Source organism: Syngnathus leptorhynchus, chromosome 9, assembly GCF_054491065.1.
Source record: "Syngnathus leptorhynchus isolate UIUO chromosome 9, UIUO_Slep, whole genome shotgun sequence".
In the NCBI taxonomy this organism is placed as follows: domain Eukaryota; kingdom Metazoa; phylum Chordata; class Actinopteri; order Syngnathiformes; family Syngnathidae; genus Syngnathus; species Syngnathus leptorhynchus.
Window position 1 is genome coordinate 5,894,849 of NC_141203.1, and position 20,747 is coordinate 5,915,595.

At 40.3% G+C, this 20,747-nt stretch overlaps 1 protein-coding gene and 1 long non-coding RNA gene across 3 annotated transcripts in view; one reads left to right on the top strand and one right to left on the bottom strand.

The window, feature by feature from the left end:
• Positions 1 to 13,115: 13,115 nt before the first annotated feature.
• Positions 13,116 to 20,747, top strand: part of satb2 (SATB homeobox 2) — a 28,083-nt gene continuing 20,451 nt past the window's right edge. For both annotated transcript variants that reach the window (XM_085920724.1, XM_085920725.1), the window contains exons 1-2: positions 13,116 to 13,484; positions 19,078 to 19,293. In XM_085920724.1, coding sequence (XP_085776850.1) covers positions 19,122 to 19,293 — 172 coding nt within the window. In that variant the 5' untranslated portion in view covers positions 13,116 to 13,484; positions 19,078 to 19,121. The remainder of the gene's footprint in view (positions 13,485 to 19,077; positions 19,294 to 20,747) is intronic.
• LOC147050813 (uncharacterized) overlaps positions 16,201 to 20,747 on the bottom strand; it is a 60,956-nt gene continuing 56,409 nt past the window's right edge. The window contains exon 4 of the long non-coding RNA XR_015067281.1: positions 16,201 to 17,489. This is a non-coding gene — a long non-coding RNA (uncharacterized LOC147050813). The remainder of the gene's footprint in view (positions 17,490 to 20,747) is intronic.

The window sequence follows — 20,747 nt, forward strand, 5'->3', positions numbered from 1 at the left end:
TACAGACATGAAATTATCCTTTTTAACTAGGTTGTTTCCAGGTAAACGTTTGATTTTTACCTCAGCTTCATTTTCCCTTTCCATTGTTTGTGGAGTACCAAAGTTTGCATGGCTCCAACCGGTGAGAACCTAGAGTCAATGGTGTCCCTTCCGCAAGGAAGGAAAAGTGTGCCATGTGTGTTTATGACCTTCTTTATGGGATGTGCATGGTTCTAATTACGATCAATAACTTGTCCAAACCACTTGTAATTACCAGTTGTAGACCACACGAGGGCAGCATTACACTTACATGTCCTGCCTGAATCTCCCCTGAGCCAATGTTTGTGTGCGCGCGCGCGTGCGTGCGTGCGTAAATGAGTGCACTTTTCCAGTTGTTGATGCAGATAAGTAGTGGGATCACACTTGACCCTGAGTGTAATAACTGCTAAGCGTAGCTGCAGGCTTAAGTGAGGCACAAGCAAAGTGACGGCTAAGTGGGCAATCCGTGCGTGTGTGCGCATGCGCGCGCGCGTGCGATTGTTTGGATCTGATCCAATGGTGACTGGCTGTCACACGGAGTTTTTTTTTTTTTTCAAGAGCAATCCACAATAACATTGTCTCAAAACACATCATAACTCTAAAACCAGCTGCTGTCTTTTTCTGAATGATTTGTTTTAGGGGGGGGGGGGGGGTGTAAATTATGCAGTCCTAATATTTTGAAATACTTGCTTTTATTTATATGGACAAGTCTGATTATACAAGTGGTAGCAAGCAAGGCCAATGACGTTGCCAACTTATTAACCTTAATCTTTACAATATTCACTTACATTGCATTTTATTGAACCAAGACAATATGGTTTTCCTCAATACAGTACAAAATAATTTCCAACAAAGCTGACGTTAGCGTATGAGTTTGGCCATCAGCAAGTGTTCCAGTTTCTCATGGGGCCACTTTGAAAAATTTATTGTCCAACCCTGCTTTATGTTAGATTATCTATCCATCCATTTAAAAAAAACAACTTATCCTGGTCGGGGCTCAGAGTGAGTGGATGCTATCCTGGCTAAGTTCAGGTTAAAGCCAGACACTCTAGAATGGTTGCCAATCAATCACACGGTCCATGTATCATTTATGCTCACAATCACAGTGGATGACAGGATCACCTCCCTCTGCCTGGTGGGAGGGATCTGTGTGTGTGTGTGTGGGGGGGGGGGGGGGGGGGGGGTTGTCCTGTGACTCCCCCTATGTACGCCCCTGGACGAATGGTGTCATGTCATCAAATCCAACAACTGATTCATTCATTGATCTATTAATTAAAACAAAGTATAGCATGAGTGTCATAAGGGGCCAGCAAGGGCACAAAAAGGATGAGGAAAAAAAATAAAACAAAAAAAGGGAGGGGGGGTCTGCTTATTGCTGAAGTAAGGAGTGTCAAGAGCCAAAGCCTACAATTTGGGGGATACAAACAGTAAGCAAACAAAAGGGCAGCACTTGTGAGAAATAATGCATGTCAGCCATGTCGCAAGCACGCCACAGCTTTGAACGCCGCTGGGGAGGACATGGTCCGCGGGCCCGCTGTCTATGCGCCGCTTCTATATTAAAGCCAGTCAGCTCAAAGGCACAAAGCCTCAACTATTCAACAATTGAATGGTGGGGCTCTCATTATGGCCCGCGTGGGAGGGAAAAAGTGGCTTTTGGGGGTTTTTCTGCTGCTGTTTATCCCGATGCTTTTCTGCTGGCTAAACATAGTCAACTGTCATTACACTTCTTCTTCACTGTTCACATTTATTTATTTCTGCCCCAATTTTGTCATCTAATGAGCCGTGCAGTGTTGTTGCTTCAAGTGGCTGATGGCTCTCCCACATCCTGGCTGAGAGGACAAAAAAACGCCATGGACCACCTATATGGATGAAAGCCACGCGCCCGTACACGATACAGCACAATGTTTATGTGTCGTACTAATCCCTCATAGCGAGACTACCTTCGAAGTTGATCTTTTAAAATAATAAAATAAAATCTACTCATCAGCCTGGGGGCCTGGGATGCGGTCCAGAGGAGCCCCCTAACAGACCCATGAATGGCTCTATATTACATCAACTGTACACGCACTGTATGAAGACATGTAAATATGTATTAGGCCAGGTTGGGGGTCAAGAGGGGGCAAAGCGCGGTGAAAGCCGGCTTTGTGTCTCCTGCGGTGAAGGCTCCCCCGCTGGTGGCTGATCATAGTTAATAACACAGCGCCGGGCTGTCAGAGGCACTTAAGGGTGACGCTGGGCAGGCGGGGCCCACGCCGGGTCGGCATACACCGCCGCCTCTGGCCCCTGAGCCCGGACCCCGGCAATCAGGAGCGGGAGGAGGAGGTTGATAAAGAAGCTTGAAAGGATGGAGATGAACATGAGACAAAACAAACAGAAAAACACTCAAGCTCTCAATGCTTTGAACGCTCTGTGGGAGGCCTGATGGGAGTTAAAAAGCAACCTCGGTCCAAGTGTTTACGCAAGTAAAAGTAGTAGATCGCTTATGTCAACACTGTCAAGTATGAGCAGTGAAACGATGTCCATACATTGGCAGGTCGTTTTTTTTTTAAGAAGCTAATGTATTACCCCCAAAAATCCATTTACTGTACATGTAGGCAACCGATGCGACAGGTGGCACGAACTGAAAGTCTATTTTAGGACATTTTAGAGTCTTCTATGAAAAAGAAAGTAAACTTGTAACTCAAAAATACTGGATGATGGGTACCATTGTATCTATCAAAACACAATTCCTTAATTCAGACATTACCTTCATACAGATTTGCAAAAAGACTTCAAAGTTAAAGAGGATATCTTCAAATCCATTTACTAAGAGCAAACATGCACAAAGTCAGACAGCAGAACTCAGCGTGATGTCTTGATTGGCGCTAACCTTCACCAAAGAGGCTCTTATCTGCACTCATAAAACTAATACTCCTAATGAAGTTCCCGGGAACAGGGAGGAGCGGAACCAATGGCGACTGCGTCTGACCTCGAGTGTGTTTTATGCCCATGCCAAACAACTCTTGCCCTGCGTCTGTCGGTGAACTCCAAAGTCCAGCTCATCCCTGTCATCTAGATTAGATAACCCGCCTTTAAAAGCAAGCCACGCTGTTTGCTCAACGACTCCTCACTTCCCTAATAGCGTCTGATCTAATGGGAGATTGCCGAGCGCTTGTTGACAGTGGAGACCCGCGCAGTGTCATGGCAATGGCCAAACATGGATGAGGAGGGGGCTAGATTTAGGTTGACAAAGCAAGTCTCTGTTTTAGTGACGAGCTGCGTTGGCTCGATAAACATCAGCGTTTATGTCATTTGAAGGGAAGCACATGTTATTAATACAGTATGCTGTTAGCTGCAAAGTGTTAGCACTCTGCTGATTGCTTAGAGTAAACTAGCCACAGACATAGTATGTTAGCAAAACACAGTATCTCTTAATCCGCAGTAAACATTGAGAAAATATTTGCTGGGATTCTTTGGAGGCCTTTATCATATAACATAAAGCATATTGTTTCCAATTCTGATTGGCTCTGCTTTTGGCAGTATGTCATGCAAACATTAACAATGCCTTATTATGAACACATTATGAACACATCAATGTCATAGGCAGTAGTAAGGCTGAATAATTCATCAATTTACAATTGACAACGCAATGTACTAGAATACAATTTTGACATTTTAAAGGCTGCAATTTACTGTCTTATAAAGTTTTCCTTTCATTTTAGCAGAGATTTCTCTTGCACAGGGGTGTCAAACTCATTTTTGTAACGGGGCGAATTTTAGTCAGTTCTCTGCGGATGGCCATTATGACTGTCAACCCAAATAAATGTATGAACGCCTCATATTATATACATTGTTAGCAACAAGATAAACTGACAAATAATTCGTTTTCAAATCAGACTAGTGAAAACTTATATCTTAAAAAGTTTTTTTTAAAGTGAATACAATTTGCAATTTTAGTAATGACATGAATTTGATGCAGATATGTCTTCGCGGGCCACATAAATGTTGATGTGGCGGGCCGTCTCTGGCCCCCGGGCCTTGAGTTTGACACCTGTGCTCGAGCACATAACACACCTGACACTTTGCTCCACCTGTTCAACAAACAAATATTTGCAAACCTTGTTTTCCCCCAGCTAAATGCCTCAAAATTTGTCAGTAAATCTGAGTTATAGGTTTTCTACTTGCTTCATAATATGTCAACAACAAACATAATATATTGAAAGAAAATCACTAAAATTGCTGAAACTAAGACAATAACAGTGACTAAAAATGAGTGGCAGTACACTAGTAGATGTATTTGACTTTTACATACAATAAATGATGATGCATTGGCATGTTGACTCCAGCCCAGGTTTAAAGTAAATGAGTGCACGGCATTGGTAACATGAAGCCGGAGTCCACCAACGCGGCGAGGCTACCTAACTGAAAGTCTTCTGTGACTGCATGCCGTCTCTGTTTAAATCATCACTTCCTGTTCTCAATCCCCAACCTCTACTTATCCATCATTTCATAGAGCATGTGTGCGTGTGTGCGCGTGTGAGTGTGAAGCTTGCATTGCATCCAGTGCAGCCTCCCATGGGTGGCGGGTGAAAAGAGGGGGGTCAACACCTCTCAAATTATAGCCGAATCAGTTAGCCCCCCACAGCATGTAGACAGAAACAGACAGACATCCCACCACCACTACCACCACCCCCAGGTCAACGGCAGCCACGTCTTATCCCTCCCTCCTCCTCTTCCTCAGCTCCCAACCACACAATAGTGAGCCTGGCCTTGTCCCTGCAAAGACCTTGTGGCCCTCCATAGCTACTCTTACTGAGAGAAAACAGAGTAACCAAAGTGTTGCTTGTTCCCGTGCCGCATAATTTTTAAAAAAGTGTCCGCCCAGTTTTCCTCACTCTGCCATGACACATAACCAAACATCTAATATGATGTAACACGGCACTTAATGAAGGTTCATTAAAAGAAATATTTTTTGCAATATAGTCCTGCATATGTACACACACAGGATATGGGCTTATTTTTGCTAGCATATCCAATAATGTAAAAGTAATTACAAGACAAAAGAGCCGTGAGAAATAAAACAAGGTCTATGATATCAGTCTGGCACCGTAGACTGTGTCAACACCAATGTGGCCTTTCATTGGGTCATTAATCTACACGCACACACAGGGTTGCTAATACGGATGCTTTGTCAACGAAATCACCGCAACTCTGGTCAGTTAATCAGTGACACATGGCGGGTGTTCTGGCAATGTCATCTGCCATTCTTCTATTAGCACCACTTACATAAACAGCCTCAGCAGAGCCGTCTGTATGCACGCTAATGCCTCCGTTACCTCCCATCACTCATCGTTTCCACCAACATGTGCTAGGGTGTTATTGCATTATTTCATACCCCACACACACGCATTAACACACACAATATTAGGAAAGTGCTGTGTGAATCATGTCTTCTAATTTTTTGTTTCACTCTTCAGAAAATCATTGGACCTCATACATTCCCCTGAGGAACACCACTGCAAATTAGATATAATCAGTATAAATCAGTATAAAGTATTGGCCCCCTATTGGAAGTGAAAAGCCCCTTTTTGCAAATCATTAATTGGTCAATTTTATGGAAAAGGAAGCAATTGCAAGCATTTCTCTGAGGAACTCCACTCACAATTATGTCTAATTGATTATTACTCCATCCATCCATCCATCCATCCATCCATCCATCCATCCATCCATCCATCCATCCATCCATCCATCCATCCATCCATCCATCCATCCATCCATCCATCCATCCATCCATCCATCCATCCATCCATCCATCCATCCATCCATCTATCCATGCATCCGTCCATCCATCCATGCAACCATCGTTCCATCAGTCTGTCCATTTGCCCATCCACCCACCATCCGTCCATCCATCCATCCATCCATCCATCCATCCATCCATCCATCCATCCATCCATCCATCCATCCATCCATCCATCCATCCATCCACCCTGAACTAGTCACTAGTCGCATTCACGCCATCACTGAGCGGGAACTGAATCCATGCTGCCTGCAACCAAGTCAGGCAAATGTATTTACACTGGTAATACAAAAAAATAATTCACTCAATTCCCATAAAGATAGAAGCACACAATTGTCCACGTCTTTCTCTCACACTTGCCATCTGCTGTTTCTTTCTCAAGTAGCTCTCGAGCAGTGAGAACATTGACATAAACTTCCTCATCCAAGCAGTTAGTAGCATGTGATTGTCATTATAAGTATTTTACTATTCATTGTCATTCATTTTTAATAACCTCAATGTTGCTACTTGCACTACAATGTAACAATAAAGGCTGTCCATTCTGTTTAATCCAATCTTTCTGGAAAGCACTTTTTTTCAAGTTGTGGTTGATTTTGTGCTCTACAAACAAATTTTGGAAGAGTCTCTCAAAAAGTAAATTTCTCATTAAATCGCAAATACTGCAGATGCTTTGATCGTTTTGCTGACACTGGAGCAATTAGAAAGCTAATATGTCATTTACGTTAATGTGACGCTATTATAGCAAATAGCAAGTATGCTTTGAAGAATTTGATGCTTTCAGTAATATCTCTATCCGAACGTTAGCACCCCAAACGCAAAAATGGTGTGCATTGTTCGAAACAGCTTGATAATCGTTCCTGATGACTTTGTCTTTTAATCTTGAGGGAGGATGGAGAAGTCATGGTGTGCCTATTTTAAGAGATGTTACTAAGCCTCATGCTGATTTTAAACCTCCAGTGGCGTGACAATAACGATTACGAGGGTATTCCTCCCTCTGAACTCGGCTCCTTCCCTCCAATATGTTCCCAATTTGTGTGTGTGTGCACGCCATGTTTGAAGATGAAAGTGGAGGAGGGTGGTCTGCACGTGTGACGCACACAAAACTATCCTCTAACCCCATTAGCATACCTCAGCTGGCTGAGCTACAATGCAGCGCTCATATTATATCTGTGCACCTCAGCGCTAAGAGACCAAGCCAATCCAAAAGACATCTGCTAAGATGCATGACTCAATGGTCTAGGCTTGGTTAGAACTGTACCATCTTAAATTGGTGTGGCAAACCCATGCACCATTCATCATTCTTCTGGAATGCAAATTGACAGTCGTTAAGTTGCCTTGCATAGAAGCCTCTGTCTGTCAATGATTGTAGATATGCACGCAGCTCAACAGTATCAATTTATTTTAATAAATGGTCTAGAAGAATGAATGGTGGCAGACTTCAGTTAAAATGCCAGGAAGTCACCACAGATTAGAAGCTTATTAAAAGTTGATCAAAAACTTCAACCAGGGGACATTGGTTTTATTATTTTGGAACATACAATCAAATAAAAATTACAAAAAAAAGGTGATAAACTGTTGAGCAAATACAATGGGCATTTTTGGTGGATATTCCGCCATCATTTCAGCAAAATTCCTAAAGCCTAAGGCAACAGGTTGGTGCAAGGTCACGAGGGTGTTCCCGCTATGAGTATGCTTACGAGTGGACGGCAAATGTCGACAGTCATGCATTCTGTGTCTGACTGGTTGTTTTTCCTTGGGCGTGGTTGTTTCATAAAATTCTTATTAGATTTACATGAGGACACAATAAGTTTTTCCATGAATATTTTTAATGATGTACTTCAGCCAGATTATGCTGACCGTTTAGTAAATAGGTACAAAACACACATATAGTACATACTCGAACATGTATCTGGCATAACATGGCTGAGGAAGACTTTGTCAACATCAAGTCAACAAACTGCAAAGCAGATCACTAAGCCCTTCTCACCAGTTAAAAGAGGTGAGACTAATGGTGTGCATGAATTTTTTTTCTCTAATTGAGTAATTATTGTCCCAAAAGTTAAGTGTGAGGGTCAATTTTTCAACACCCACTTGAATTGACAATTATTGTCCCGGATAACCCTTTTTGACAGTTTAGATAAAGTCACTCAGGGCCCATCAACACACATGGAAGTGACCCCTTGTGTGCGTGCATGTGTGTGTGCGCGTGTGTGTGTGTGTGTGCATGCGCGTGCATGTCAGAGGAAGTTCACATGCCATCTGACGCACTCTTGTGCTATGTTAACCCGTCCAAGGGCAGCATAGCAATAACAAACACAGGATCACAGCGGCGAGATGACCTCTGACCCCGCACCATCCGCACGACCCGCCAGATCATTATCACACACACACACACACGCACCTACACACTTTTAACCACACGATGAATGGCTAATAGGCGTCTGCCTCTGTGCATGTTTTCAATCATTGACTCTTTTTAGACAAATCAGCGAGCCGACAAGCGCTTCCTCATTGGTGTCTGACGGTAAATGATTGACAGCTCTCAAAATGTCCCGCCCCCCTTCTGCAAAGGAGATCCTGCACCTTACTTCATCGAGAAGGCTTTGGGATATTTTGGCAAGCGTGGACAACCTTCTGGAAGGCCGAGCTGCTTCATGGTAGGATGGAAATCAAATATGGTGTTCTGAGCTGATCTGGGAACAGCATCTCAACTAGCCCCCACTTTACCTTCCTTCCTCTTTAATAATGCACTCGACCGACTCCCCTGTATCATTTTCCATCCCGTCCAAACATGGGCCTTTTGGGCTCACGAGAGCACTTATTAGGATGGACATGTTGTGACTTTATTGTGCTTAAAATGCTCTGTGCCCTTCAGTGATTTGAGTGTTTTCTTTAAAAAAGGCTAAACGAGACGTCATCAAGGAAAGACTTAATGGTATAAACATATCTAACAAGAAGGGAAAGGATTCTGCTTTAATTTGATTAAGGCTGAGTATTAGAGGCCAAGTTTAGAGGGCTTCAACCTGAGTGGCGTATTATTTTCCACATTTTGAGTTAATAACATAGCGAGCTGGCAGAAATATTATTGCACATGTTCCAAAGCCTCATTAGGGAGACCTCCGCTGCTGACCAATCTGGGAGTTCACAAACTGTGGGTCATGGGCTCAAAATGTGTCGCGGCACATTTTCTATCAATTCACCAAAATAATTTCAGATACACTATACACGTTCAGGCAAGCTGTTACCAATGAGATTTTTTTTTTTTTTAGCAGTGTTTATGTTATCATGTGCAAAGAGTGCAATGGGAGTACTGGGCAGCGCTAGAGGGAACATTGGGTGGAACTTTTACTTGAAATGAAGTATTTACAGATAATTCCAACTGTCAAATAGTTGCGGCCCCGTGACAAAGTGCAGAGTGCCGACACTCACAAGCTCCTCGTTAGCGGGGCCTGATTTCATTTCAGGTAGGGAGTCATATTGGGGGTGCAGCAAAGAAGTGAGGGCGGTGCCGGGGAGCCATTTAGCAGAGAGAAGGAGGAAAATAATCGCCTGTGCTCCAAAGAGACACAGAGAGAGAAGCAATTCGCCCCCGAAAATAAGACTCGTGAGAATTACTTGGAGACCCTCAAGGTCAATTTTTTTTTAAAAACTTTCTGTTCCCATTTGTGGCGCAAGGAAGGATTTGTTTGCCTATGAAAAATATTTTAGATTTGATCATTTTTTATTCACACTGAAATGGGATGTTTTTAATTGCAGCTCTTTTGCATGCTTCTCACTGTACAATGAATGACCGAAGAATTCAGACTTATGGTTTTAAAAAAAACTAAAACTAATGGGCACATAAGTTGTATGTTGGTCATAGTTAAATGACTGGGATATTCATTTTTATTCAGGTATTGTAATAATAATAATAATAATAATAATAATAATAATAATAATAATAATAATAATAAGATGCTTTCACAAAAGGGAAATTATCTTGGGCTCTCATATTTATAATTAAATATATATATATATAAACACGTCAGGCAGCGTCTGAGAGATGGAACGAACATTAATGGATATGAGGTCTGAGCAAGCATGGAAGCAATTTTGATTGAAAAAAAAGTATCTTCAGTGAACCTCAAAGATAAATTAATGGTTGACGGATACAGGACAGATTTAGAAAGGGAAAAAAAGATACTTGAACGGCATTTGCGCATGCACTTTTACCCTTTTCACTGACAAATTTGGATAGATGACATTATTTGCAGGCATACGAATTGCAACTTATCTGGTAATTGAGACTTTTTGTTTTAATTTTCAACATGTTATTTACCATGCCGTCCAAGATAGGACAACAAGAATGTGCCATACAAAAACGTTCGTTTATTTGTGCTCTTTGCGTGTCTGTTGTTCGTTACTTTCGTTTTCAATTAAAACTGAATGGAAGCATGACGCGTTCAAGTGTACAAGGATAGAAATGAAAAATGTAAACAAAAACACGCGAGAAACGTCTGCCACCCATCGACTTATTATTATTATTATTATTATTATTATTATTATTATTATTATTATTATTATTATTATTATTATTATTGCAAAACATTCTACAATTCTGCTCAATATAAGAGTCGTTGGCTGGTTTAATGTTTAAACTGATAAAATCCTATACATATTTGTGCATGTATTATTAATTGACTATTCTGTCGAGGTCCATCAGCATGCATGGATGTGTACGTGCGTTTGTGTGTGCGTGCATTTGTGTGCGTGTGTGTGTGTGTGTGTATATGTGTACGCGCGCGTGTCTCCAGCGAATTGATATGCATACATAAATAAGAGATGCAATGCAACGGTGGGCCATGTTGTTCATTCACAAACAAGGAGGCTCCGTCGTCATCATCAGCTTATTCAGCCTCGCTTTAATTCTGATTTGCTCAATTTGCCGCGAAAGTTCCGTCTGCTTTATTGCCGATGGAACACGACCGCAGCAAAACACGCTCAAAGATATCGTAACATATAGTATTTTACATATATATATATATATATATATATATATATATATATATATATATAATTTTTATTATTTTTTAATATATATTTGTTTGTTTGTATTGGTTTGATTCAAAACAGACAAATTCATTTTTTTCTGCTGCCTTTTAACATTTAACATGTCCCGCTTCAGATCTGTCATTTAGAATTCTTTTGTTTATGACACACGAGCACATATCCGTTGCGTGAACGCGCACGGAGGCCACCCACAGCGACGTGAATGACATCCATAATTGATCATCCCAGTTCACGCGGGTATATTTATATATTTTTTAAAGATCAATATTTCATTCTTCACGCTAATTTGCACGCCTACGTGGAGTATGCTCATCCCCAAGAAGTGCAAACTAGACAAAGACAAGATGAAACATTCCCCCGTGGTAGCTTTTAATTATTTAGACGCGCAGTAGTCAATGTTGTTGATGTTTTATTTTTTGAAACAAAATACTTGTTCCAAACTCAGCATGACGAATAAACCACATTTTCATGACATTATTCCAATAGATTATGAAATATACCTGTCTTCCCAAAAATATTAAACAAAGGGAGGAGAGGTAAAAATAAATCAGCACGTGGAGGTTTTTGCATCTGTCCCTAATAAAAAGAGGCGCACGCGCAGCTGTTATTTAAAAACAATATGTATAGGAGCATCACACAATATAAATGTGGCAACTAAAATGACAATAAATGTTTAGTGAGATTGGTTTTGCCAGTTTGTTTTAATCCATGAAACGTCAACTAATTTACATGAGTTGAAGGCCAATTCTGACGAATGTGATTTTCAACGATTTTGACGGGAACCCAGAGCTGGACCACCTCCAACTGCGTATTTTATGTCCCACACTTGTATTTTTCATTTGATGACTTTCAGAGGGTAAAATCTATTGCCAGTTTCTACTTGGAAAACAACTTCCGAGCAGTGGGGAAATACTTGAAAAGTAAGGGAACAAAAAAATTTGAATAGCGGGTGGGAATTTGAAATAAGCAGTGGTGAGAAACTAGAACAGGTTGAAAAGGAACTTTAAGAAGGGGTGGGGGGGCTTTATAAAAGTGGAAAAATGAATTTCAGAATAGTGGGCAATCACAACGAACAATTAATTGCGGGAAAATAAGTCATCAATCACGGGTGGGAAATAACTTTGGAGCGAGGAGGGGGGAGTTTGAATAGTGGTAAAATAAACAAGGTTAAACTTAAAAATTAAGAGAATTAAAGTAAATGTTATTGATTACACTGCAATTTGCAACAATGTTGATACAAGCAATGCACAATTTGGGGAGACGGATACTTCTGTAGTTATGCTTGCATGACTAGTACAAGCCATCATCATCATCATCATCATCATCATCATCATCATCATCATCACCATCAGCATCATCATCGTCTCCATCATCATCTTTCACATTTGTGTGGCGTGAAGGAGGTGGAATTTTTGGTCCAATTCAGTGTCAAATGATTCTGAGCCATTTCTTAATCTTTCCCAATAAGAGCAAATACTTCCTGTGAGGTGACACCAGGCCCATCAAATATTAGCTATTAGTGGGAGAAGGAGCCTGTTGAGTTGACCTATTAGGAGGCTACTTATCAACACCATGGAGTTCAACTGGTTAACATAACAAATCAAAGGAAAATATGACTAAAAGATGATGGTGATGACGATTATTATTATTATTATTATTATTATTATTATTATCTGTGTTAGTCTTGGATGACTTAAACGGTTAAATCTAAATTATGTACAGTGTATATATGTACTTTGAGACACACAAAAACACTTCAGACTGTCAAAAAATAACGTTAAAACTAACGCACTTTCCGATCGTGGGGAAAGAACAACAGAGCGAATCAAATACTTTACAATGGGAAATGGTATTTGAAGAAATAATTGGTTAGAATAGAAATCAAGTTGAGAACAATGGGTGACGAAAAAGAGAGAGATCAAAAATCTGAAGAGTGTAAAAGGTCATAAGAAAACAACACCAAAAAAAAAAAGACTTTGCAAACTAAGAATAACGGAAGAGTGGAAGCATTTAGTTACGAGAACCACTCTGGAGGGATAACGGGTATAGATCATGTAAATTATGTGCGGAGATTTATGTATAAAATATGTTTTTCAGACAAAAAAAAAGAAAGAATCGAGATTCGACCCACTCAGTGCTTTAATGGATAACATTAGAAGCGACGCCCCCTCCGTATCTCCCTCCCTCCCTCCCTCCCTTTTTCCCTCCTTCCTCCCCTCTTTGTGTCTCTCCTCCCTAACTCCTTCCTTCATTCACTCAGCGAGTGAGTGGCGCCCATGCACGCACGCGTTGAAAGTGACTCTATTCCAAAACTGACCGCTCCAAAACGTTTCCACGATCCGCTTCCTGTCCTCGCTCACTCCCACGGACCATGCTGAGCTCCATTAAGCAACTCTGAATTCCTCAGAAACTCCGGGAAAAAAGGCGTTTGGTTCCAGTTCGGGAGGAAGAAAAGACGCGCATCCTCCCTCACCTGCACTTGCAACTTTTTGGATCCAAGGTCCGGCTCCGAGTTCCTGATCAGAGTGTGATCCGTCCGGGCGCCGAACCTAACCAAGCTCAGCCCTGGATTCACTACTGCTGATCAATGGACAGAACCTCCTCGGCGGCCAGCAGCGCTACACACACGCCGTGAACCGTGAGTATCTGGCGGGGAGCCGCAGCCCTGCAGCCGGCGTGCGAGAACCCAAATAAAAGGCGAACCTGTCGGGTATAGACTGACACACACAGACAAAAAGTCAGGAAATTGCCCTGTGTGTTCAAGTCATCCCCCAAAATACAAATTATACATTTGAAATACGCATGTCATCCGTATGCAAATGATCTTCATTAGTACTTTAAAGTGATGACTTAAGTATAGCCTATAAATAAACTGCAAAATTGCCGTGTGTAACCTTTACATTTGATATTTCATGCACAATACATAACATTATCACGCTCGTGTAATTGCAAACCTTTTAAATGAAAATTGCTGTTGCACATATACGTGAATACGCGTCAAAGAAAAATGTACACAAACTTTGACATGCAGCTTTTGTGCATTTGCGCAAAATAGTAGCAAGAGCCAATAAAAAAGATAATTATAATCTGATGTCAAATGATGGTTAGAATTTAAATGAAAAGTTTCACTGGTTGAGCGAAGACCGCAAAAAAGGCCTCCATGTGCAAACGCAACTTGCAAAGTCAATCACTGTTCGTGCAAGCAAAAATAACGAACGGAGTCATTTGTTGTATTCAGTTCACATGTATTAAACTTTTTAAAGATTCCATTTCAATGTGTACATGCAGCAAAACGTGAACTAAAATTATACTCGACGTAAAACGGACAGTTTTATTTCGTTTTAAGTCAACACGATTTCTTTTTTATGATTAATTAAGCAATTTCAAACTCCTCGTTATAGCAGACATTTTTGAAAACCCGTAAAATCGAGCAACAACAAGCTTGATAAAATTGTTAAATTGGTAAAACACAGTAATTGCTGCCGAGCACAACCAAACCATCTTTAAAATATATATATATCAATTTTGAAAATGACTTCATTTGCATTTCAAGAGAAAATTGGGTGAGACTTTAAAGTCTAACATATATAACAACCAATCATAAGACAGTACACATATTATTTTTCACTAGACCCACAGCCCCAATTCATTTAAACGTTATTATTGCTAATTAAAACACCAGATATGAACGATTCTTGCAAGCTTCAGGACCTTCCTTCTCCTCATTTTACCTTTTTTGCATGGGTGATTCATTAGGCACATTGGAACAATCTAATGAATGGAAAGGCAATATGTTCTTCCTAAACACATGATCAGAAAATATTTCCTTTACATGTAGAAATAAACACTGTCATCTAGGTATTTGTTTAAAATAATGTCTATTATGCTTGTAATTTGCATAAGTGAGCATCATAATAAAAGTTCTTTATATTTCAGGTAATTTATGAAAATATACGTCAGAACCAAAACATTGCACATCACTGCAAAACACAATAACAAATATTAACATGAATAACTTTACAAAGGCGGACATCTCATTTCACATAAATTGTATTCATATACTTACCTCTATAAACTGACTGTATCTTGTACAGTGCGTGAGCATTGTCCACATATGTGCCATTCAGAATGTGTGTGGTCCCTGGCAAGTGTTAGTTGTTTGTGTGTGTGTGCGCGTGTGTGTGTTTGTGTGTGTGTGAGTGTGTGAGAGCAAGAGTGAAAGAGGGAGCATAAGACAGACAGGGCTAAAGGGGTCTCATCTTCACTAGGTGTGTGTGTGTGCGTGTCCGTGTGCATATATATATATATATATATATATATTCACAAAAAACACAGAGGAACATTATTAAAAATTTGATTAAAACTGTAATCCACAAAGGCTTGAAATAAACCATAAAACCAACCAGCGTTTTCCATTGTAGGCTATAATAGACATTCATGCACAATTTGACCCAACTTTTTTTTTTTTTATTTACAAAACAACATCTCAATATGTTGACATATGTTGGGCTGTTTTGTGCAAAACAACCCATGAAGTCAATCTAATTTTTAACCCAAATTGGATTGTTTTTAACTCAGCATTTTAATACTTTTTTTTTTTTAAAACTGCGATCTAGGGAACTGAACTCGAGAGAAAAGGTTCCCAGCCTCTCATATAAGAACTACACAAGAAAAACCACACAAAACCAATAATGTGACCTTTTGTGTGTAATATTGAAACTTTTTTTTCTTTAATTCCAACGCTCCTTATTTTATAAACAGACATTTATCAATAGCTCCATAATGTGATAAAAGGGCATCTTTTATCTCTGCTATCTGTGCGAATAATTGATCAGCTTCAATTGCTGCTCACGTAGGAAGAGATGAGGTAACCCTGGACTTGTACTATTTAATATCTTCTGAAACAGCTTTTTGTTCTGTGATGTCACTTAAGTCAACTCTTACTGCATTAGTATTTGTCTCCTTTTGGGTATACAGGAAGTAATATTTCTTGGCTTACAATCTACAAGCCATGGATCTTGTCTGGTATGTCTACAATATGTGATTGGCAACATGTCTGCCTTCACAACACGGCCAAAACTCGCAATTCATCCGACACTCATCTGTCTATTAAACAATGTTCAAATTTGGTTGAAACTGGACAAACTCTCTCGTGTGAGTTTTTTCAAAAAGACCCCTCGAAATGATCTGGATGACCCCAAAATGGCCGACTTCCTGTGTCTTTCTTTTGGGTTGGGGCAGAGAGGGGGGGTCGACTTTTTTTTTTTTTTTACCAAATGTCAAATTCAAGCAAGATAAACACACATATAACGTGTTGAATGTTTGAGTATAGAAGAACCCACAAAATGGTGATTTATTTGGCATACGAATTATAACCCTAACAGAAGAGACAAAGATTTGCGCCACTCACTTGGCCCATCATAAAACCTCAGTGGAATTGTAATGAAAAGCCTTTGAACCACAAATGCTTATTATATAAAATAATAAACAATAGTTGGATAATTATGGAATTTGATAGCCATTTAAAAATGAGCTGAAGGACATTTTTGGGATAAAAAAAACAAAAAACAAAGTGTTTTCCTTGCAGCAATAAACCGAAAAATGTGTCCTGAACTCGTGCTTATCAAAACATTATATGTCTCACAGAAGATACTACGTAAGAGTGTCTCTTATCGTTGCTTTATTAACAGCTTTAACGATCACACGCCCTATTTGGCGACTGATTCGGGGATGCATGCGGGGGGCGATAACAGTGTGAAAAGGTTGCTCGATTTCCTTGTGGATGCACCGTACACGCCATTATTCGCTTATCAAGTCGTAAAAATATGGTACGAAAGAAGTTGCTCAACCTGGCACATAAAGTACAGATTAGTTATTATCTTTATCAGTCGTTGGATGTTTGGGTAATATCGTGCAGATGAATTAACATGACTAATTCCTCCAAAATAAAATGTTCTCAATTTAAGAAAAAAAAAAATTTGTGCATCATCTGGATCCAGATACATATTTTTCATTAGACTATACGAGAATATATCTGGATCCAGATGATTATATTTCATGAAACCAAGTGACAAAATAAAATTCAGTACATTCAACACACCATTTTTGGTGTATGATTGTTTTTAAAAAATGCAGCAAACATTTGTGCTTCAATATAAAATGATGTGGAGCTCCTGGCTGGTTGTCCATTTGTTTGACACCTCTGACCAACTCTACAGAATAACTTAAAGCTGTAATGACTATAAATGTTTATCCCTGACAAGTAGGCCCTTTGACTTTGAGGAAGAATGTACAAAGTTTGCTGGAATTGAATTTAATGTTTAAAATCTGAAGCCAAATATTAGTATTATTTATCTGTGCACAGCCATCTTGGTTTTTTTGTGTTTTGCAAATGGGCCTCATTGGCGCTTGTTAGGCACAATAACATCACTAAAGCTTTTGTGCCAGCAAACAAGTTTAAAAGCAACTGAAAAGACTTTCTTTTGAAATAACAACAGTGTTTATCGGCTGGGTCAAATACCGAAAGGTGATGTCATTTTTGGGAGATTAGAGACCACGATGCGGTGTGATTTTTAGATGGCGAGATGTCGGCAACAGCTAGCTCTTTGATAGGCATCCTCAAGATTCTACAGCAGGTCAGGACCTGTTACAGATAACAGATACAAACCCCATGTTATTACTTCTGGAATAACAAGTCATGGTTGCTCTGATCATTTAATATCAAAGACTGTGACAATACTGACAATCAGCAATATCAATGTAAGAATAAAAAAAAATCTACAAAGTATCTAAAAAGTAAGAGAAAAATAAAGCTTCGGATTTATTAGATTTCGTCTTACAGCCTTAATATATAGGATTCGGCGAGCTTACTGGGGATCTGATGATCTTAGCTGTTAGCGGAGGGTAGTTAGCTCACCTTGCAGACAAACCTAAACATTAAATGCCGTTTAATAAGACGAATGAGCGGGTGCTATTAAATATACTGATTATATTCATTGATTAGTAAAGTCATTTGTTGCTGGTCCATTTAAAATTCAATATACAGGCTCAGCTAATTAGCATACGCAGTTTGTGTTGGCAGGAATTTTGACAGTTTTGGGCAAAGCTTACATAGCCTTTATAAATTTATTTCTCTCTTAGACACTTAAATCTCTGCATCATTTATTTAGGAGAAATAAATGAATATTTATCAACATTAATGTAACAAAATATATTTATAAATGGCACATTTTTAATTAAACAAATTGCCTGATTAAAATTGGCTGAGGCAATTGTTTTTCCATGCTGGCTTTGGACAGCTGGTGCAGGAAAAAGTGCAGAGGGACTAAAAAGTGTAAATGGCGCTCTTTCTAATTAAATGTTCATGAAAGTCAGTTCATACAATAAGCATGCATTCTCATTTTCTCTGACGAATCGATGGAAAAAGGCTACACAGATGCCTGCTGTGTTCAAATCTCCATTTCCACCCTCTCTCTCTCCCATTGCTCACCCATGGGTTATCTTACTCTCCTCGTCTCCTTAGCCACACATGCTAACAGATATTGTCCAGGGGCCACCAGTGTAAATAAAACACATCCATTTGGCCCTAAGCAAGCTGCGCCAGGCCTGGCACAGTTTCTAATGCATTAGCCTATATTAGACACACATGCACACACGACTGTTTATTTCTATTGCTGCTCTGCTTGTCTCTGCCTTAATTCTTACGCTTCTATCACCATGTCCATATAAACAAAGTAAAAATATTAAAATGGAAGGAAATCTTTGCCTATCCTAATGGCGTTGAAAATAACATCCATCTGAAATGGAAACACTGTCAAAACAACAACAGATAATAACTAGACCACGATGCAAACGCAGAAGAAAACTGTTAACTAATTTAACATTACTCTCGACAACTTTTCTCAAGTCTTTTTTTTTTATTTTCATCTATGTATACACAGATATGAGTTAGAAACACAAATGTTATTGGCCAGATTTTGTAGCAGAATGTTTATTAATATACTGTATTGGATTTGATATTGGTGAGCGTAACACCTAATACAATATTATTGTGATATTCTGCTACGAGAACTGAATTTACTCCCGGAGCTTTTATCAGTTATTCCAGTCTGTAGTACGCATTACATAAAATGTTCGATTATGTTTAAGTGGACTGGTTAAACTTTGTCATGAAGTACTTGGCGATCAGACATTGCAATAGTACACATATCCTACTTTGTGTTTGCCCCTAGCCTCTTTCTCTCTGGCTGGAGCTCCGCTGGGGGTCTGGAAGAGGATGGAGAGAGGAGAGGAGAGTCCCGTCACGCAGGACAGTCCCGAGCGCAGAGGGGGCAGCCCTGACCTCGGGAGCCCGCCCCCACCGGGCAAGAAGGGCCGTATGGAACTCAACGGCAGCCCCACAGGACCCCGCCTACGGCAAAACGGGGCACCGCTCAGACCCCTTGGAGGTAAGCCAAAGGGTCCAAAACAATATTCAACTCATTATTTTACATTTTCCTGGCCTGGCCTGGAGACAGAATCCATCCACTGTACTGTATTTGACCTTTAAACTCAAGCGCCTCTGTTAAGAAGGCAGAGAGGCCGTGTCACTTTAACACTTCGAGGCGAGGAGGAAGGGGCTCAGCAAATAAAGATGATTGCATCATATAAACAAGATTTACGTAGACCACCGTGGATTATTGATCCAGTGTTCACGCGTGGACTGTTGTTCTTATTTATGCACATGTGCATGCTGCTACCATATGTTTGCCCCAAACGTAATCCCAAAGAGTCCTTTTCCCTTTGACTCGGGCTAAAATTAGAAGGACATTTGGGCGCTCCTCCCCAATATTTATCATGTAACATTCCTGGGGTTCTTTTGCTGGAATGACAAACATCAAATCGAGTGGTTCTGCGGCCTCACGGTGGTTTTCAGCACGAGTTGAAGAGGTTATCAAAGCGAGGAGGAGCTGGGATGGTACGGCCAGGAAGAGGGGAAAAAGGTGACGATGAAGGGCCAAGGAAGGAGGAAGGGGTTTCCCGATGCAGGAATAATGACAGCGTTTTCCTTGAAGACAGGAAACTTGACGTGTTTCGGCCAAAACCACGCGGCCGCAGCAAACACACACACACACTCACGTACACACACACATCTTATTTTAAACCCCCCTCATACATATTAAAGGGATTAGAGGTTTGAGGCCACGTCGTATCATCCAAACCAGAGCATCCAGTGGCAAGAACTGAGAAAAAGAGAGAGAGAGAGAGAGAGAGAGAAAGAGAGAGCAAGAGAGGGAGAGAGAGAGAGAGAGAGAGTACTGTTGACACTTATATTTCCCTGTTGGGAAAAATTCACTTACTCCAATTGGCAAGGCGCTCCGGTGTGTAATTCACTCCATGAGCGCCTGGAGGGCCCGCGAATGGAGTGATTAATGAGGAGGAAATAGAAATATCGGAATTGACTGATTAAAACAATGAGGTGGATAGCTGGGTGGTGCTGAAGTGAGGTGGATGGGTGGGGTGGGGTTAGCTAATGCTATGGTGCATTATTAGTGCTGGGACGCTGCCTAACGCTCTCAAGTCTATCATGCCCACACACAGGTTTCATCTAGTGCCAGCTGACAGGTGGCTCCATAACAAAAGCCTTTCACGTACTGAAGAAAAGCTTATCAGGATTGACATTTTGAAAGTTATTTATGGGAGCAGAAAATTTATTAACCCTAACCCCCCCTTGGTCTTTGAGTCATATTACTGACCAATCAAAAGTGTTGAAAATGCCTCGCTCTCCTTAATGACGCAATGTTAACAAATGTTGAAGTTTTGGGGGTCTCCTGAAAACTAATGATGTTGGAGGTATGGAGATTCTGCCCAACTTAACCATTCAAGTTAATGAAAATTAAAAAAACAATTCATACCTAGTGCG